We start from the raw sequence: 2,839 nt of genomic DNA, 5'->3' as shown, positions 1-2,839 counted from the left end.
TGGCACAAGTATACATATGTAACAAACCTGCACGTTATGCACATGTACCCTAGAACTTAAAGTATAATAAAAATATATATATATATATTTGTGCAAAAATCAAGCAGTATAATATAAACTATGAGTTCCTTATATGTCATTTAAAATAAAGCCAGTATTTCCTTTTACTGTGTAGGGCAGTGAAACATTATACAATAAATTATGAAATCATGTAAATCAACAAATCAAGTATAAATACTCAATTGGTAGAAGAAGGAAACTAAGTGAAGAGTGAAAAAACAGTGTTGGCATGGCTGTCAAAACTGTTTAACATGTAGAAATGAAGTAGATTCATGGCAGTGAAATTTGGGGACAAATGGGCATGTAACTTCATTATGGTTTGAATTAAGGAGATAGGTTATTTCAAAGCTCAAAGGGTACTTATTGATGGTATTTAGCTTCAGAAGATTTATGTGATTCATTTTAAAACATAATGCTCTCTTAAAACAGGCCAGGTCCAGTGACTCATGCCTGTAATCCCAGCACTCTGGGAGACCGAGTGGCAGGATTGCTTGAGGCCAGGAGTTTGAGACCAGTCTGGGCAACGTAATGAGACCTCATCTTTACAAAAAATTTAAAACACAAATTAGCTGGGTATGGTGGCACACACCTATAGTCCAAGGTGCTTAGGAGACTGAGGTGGGAGGATCGTCTGAGCCCAGGAGTTTGAGGTTACAATGAGCTATGATTGCACCACTACATTCCAGCCTGGGCGACAGAACAAGACCCTGGCTCTAAAACAAACAAGCAAACAAACAAAAAACAGTCATCTCAAATTCAAGTCAAAATAGCAATAACAATAATGAAAGTAATAATAATGCTATGCTTTTACACAATCATTGTTCAGGCTCATGACTTCTATTAATATTTTACTTTATTTTCCTTAAAATTAAAATTACACTATTCAAATTAAAGCAGACATAAAATTAGATTTGGAAGAAAATAACTTTGATGTATTATTTAAACCTTTGAGGATAAAAATACATGCAAGTTCTTCTAATCATCCAGAACTAAGAAGACATATGAGGTGTAAAGTGGGTATTTATTTTTGTTATTCTCAATGGAAGATCAAAGTTATAGTATGGTTCTCAGAAACTATTGTAACAGTTTACTTCATGGTATAAAATTGCCATAGAAATTTTTCCTGGTGAATGGCAGACGGGGCAGCTAATATTTCCATGTTTATTTCTCAAATGTAGAATTCAAAAGAGAAGTATTGACGAAAAAAAACCTAACACCTGCAATGGGAATACATTAGAAATGTAGTGCTTTTTTTTTTTTATGATGTTAATGATTCTAATCTAAATTAATCAAGCTAATTAATGTGTTGCAGTAAGCACTGATGCAAACATATTTCATTAATAAGTTAATGTAAGTATATGAAAACTCTATCTCTAAATTGATTCCCTTTGAAAAATTTCTATAGGAACCATAGATTCCTCAGAAATGCTCACAGGACAGATCCATATATGTTACAAATGGACAAACTAATAAGTAATTAACATAAAAAATAGTCAAAGGTAGATGTCCTGGCTTCACTACCAAATCATTTAGTAGTGTCAGGCTTGGCTGTGCTCACTGTTACTGTGTTATTGCTCTATACCTTCAAATTATTTAGAAGAGCAGTGACATTCTAACTAGCAAATGTCAAGTCCCATAGGAGCACTGCTTCTGAACTAAGCTTAAATAAATATTCAATGCTTAATTTTGATTAGGAAATGTTGTTGATATTGTGGTTTTGCTTTGTAATCTGATTTCTACCAAAAGGATTAAAAGAAAGAAAAAAAAAGGTGAAAGCAGAGAATAGGCATGTTTGTGGGTAGGGATTATCTTCATTGTGTCGGCAAGCAAGCAAATTTTGCCTTAGAGCTAAACAAATTTTGCTGATACTCAACTGTCAAATTATCCTGAGGTGAAAGATTTATAATAGCAAAGAGATAATTATGTGAGTAAAGATTTGAAAACCTATAGCACATCAGAGCATTTGATGTTGAGTTTTCAACATGTTTCTTCTTTCACCTGTACAGCTATATAAGACAAATCACTCTGTTTACTCTTGATATCCCAGTCTGCATCTGTTTCTGAATCACTGGAGTAAATGTCAAAGAGAGAGGAAGTTCTAGACCACAATTCATCTGTCTGAGTAGTTGCATTACACAGTCTTTTTCCAAACACTTTCACTTTGGCTTGAATACCTGAAAGAGAATAAGCATAAGTACCTATGAGTTAGACTTTGCTTTTCATATATCTTTAATATACAAAAGATCGATTCAATTGCTTAATCCATTGAAGAGTCAAAACATACCCACACTACGGTGACGGGGCCTTTTCAAAGAAATTTGTGTACTTTTATGCAGTGGGCCTTCTTCACAGTGAGTAGGTACTGAAGTGACGGTATTAGATGGATTATCAGCATGGGGTTGGGTTTGCACAACTTCATTTTCACACGTAATCTAAAAATACAAATCAGAGGAGAAACATATTAAAGTCTACCTTATAGGGTTTTATCTTTCAAAAGTTACAAGTAGTAAGAGTATAGCTGAAAATTTTCAGTCACATATTAGTAAGGCTGATACTTGAACCTAGGCAAGGTGAATCTATAGTCCAAGCTTTCATAAATTCTGCCATACTGTCTTTTTTCCACTTATAAATCATGAACTCTGGTCAGCCAGAATGTATAAGCTATTTGCTTACAACTAATTATTTTTTTCTTAAATCAACAGCTAGAAGAGATAATACTTTTTTTTTTTTTTTGAGACAGAGTTAACTCTGGTCAGCCAGAATGTATAAGCTATTTGCT

At 33.6% G+C, this 2,839-nt stretch overlaps 2 protein-coding genes across 2 annotated transcripts in view; one reads left to right on the top strand and one right to left on the bottom strand.

Annotated features, from left to right (window-relative positions):
• The window catches only part of LRRC49 (leucine rich repeat containing 49), a gene marked incomplete at its 3' end in the record, with an annotated part of 168,338 nt that overhangs the window by 26,745 nt on the left and 138,754 nt on the right, over positions 1-2,839 (top strand). The window lies entirely within an intron of this gene.
• THAP10 (THAP domain containing 10) overlaps positions 923-2,839 on the bottom strand; it is a 12,064-nt gene continuing 10,147 nt past the window's right edge. Inside the window, exons 2-3 of the mRNA XM_011940299.1 lie at positions 2,345-2,492; positions 923-2,234 (exon numbers count right to left, since the gene is read on the bottom strand). Of these exons, the coding sequence (XP_011795689.1) occupies positions 2,038-2,234; positions 2,345-2,492 (345 nt within the window). The 3' untranslated portion in view covers positions 923-2,037. The remainder of the gene's footprint in view (positions 2,235-2,344; positions 2,493-2,839) is intronic.

The sequence above is a fragment of the Colobus angolensis genome, unplaced genomic scaffold (assembly GCF_000951035.1).
Source record: "Colobus angolensis palliatus isolate OR3802 unplaced genomic scaffold, Cang.pa_1.0 Scaffold19, whole genome shotgun sequence".
Taxonomy (NCBI): domain Eukaryota; kingdom Metazoa; phylum Chordata; class Mammalia; order Primates; family Cercopithecidae; genus Colobus; species Colobus angolensis.
Note: the sequence above shows the minus strand (reverse complement) of the source record. Positions and strands in the feature narration are given on the sequence as shown.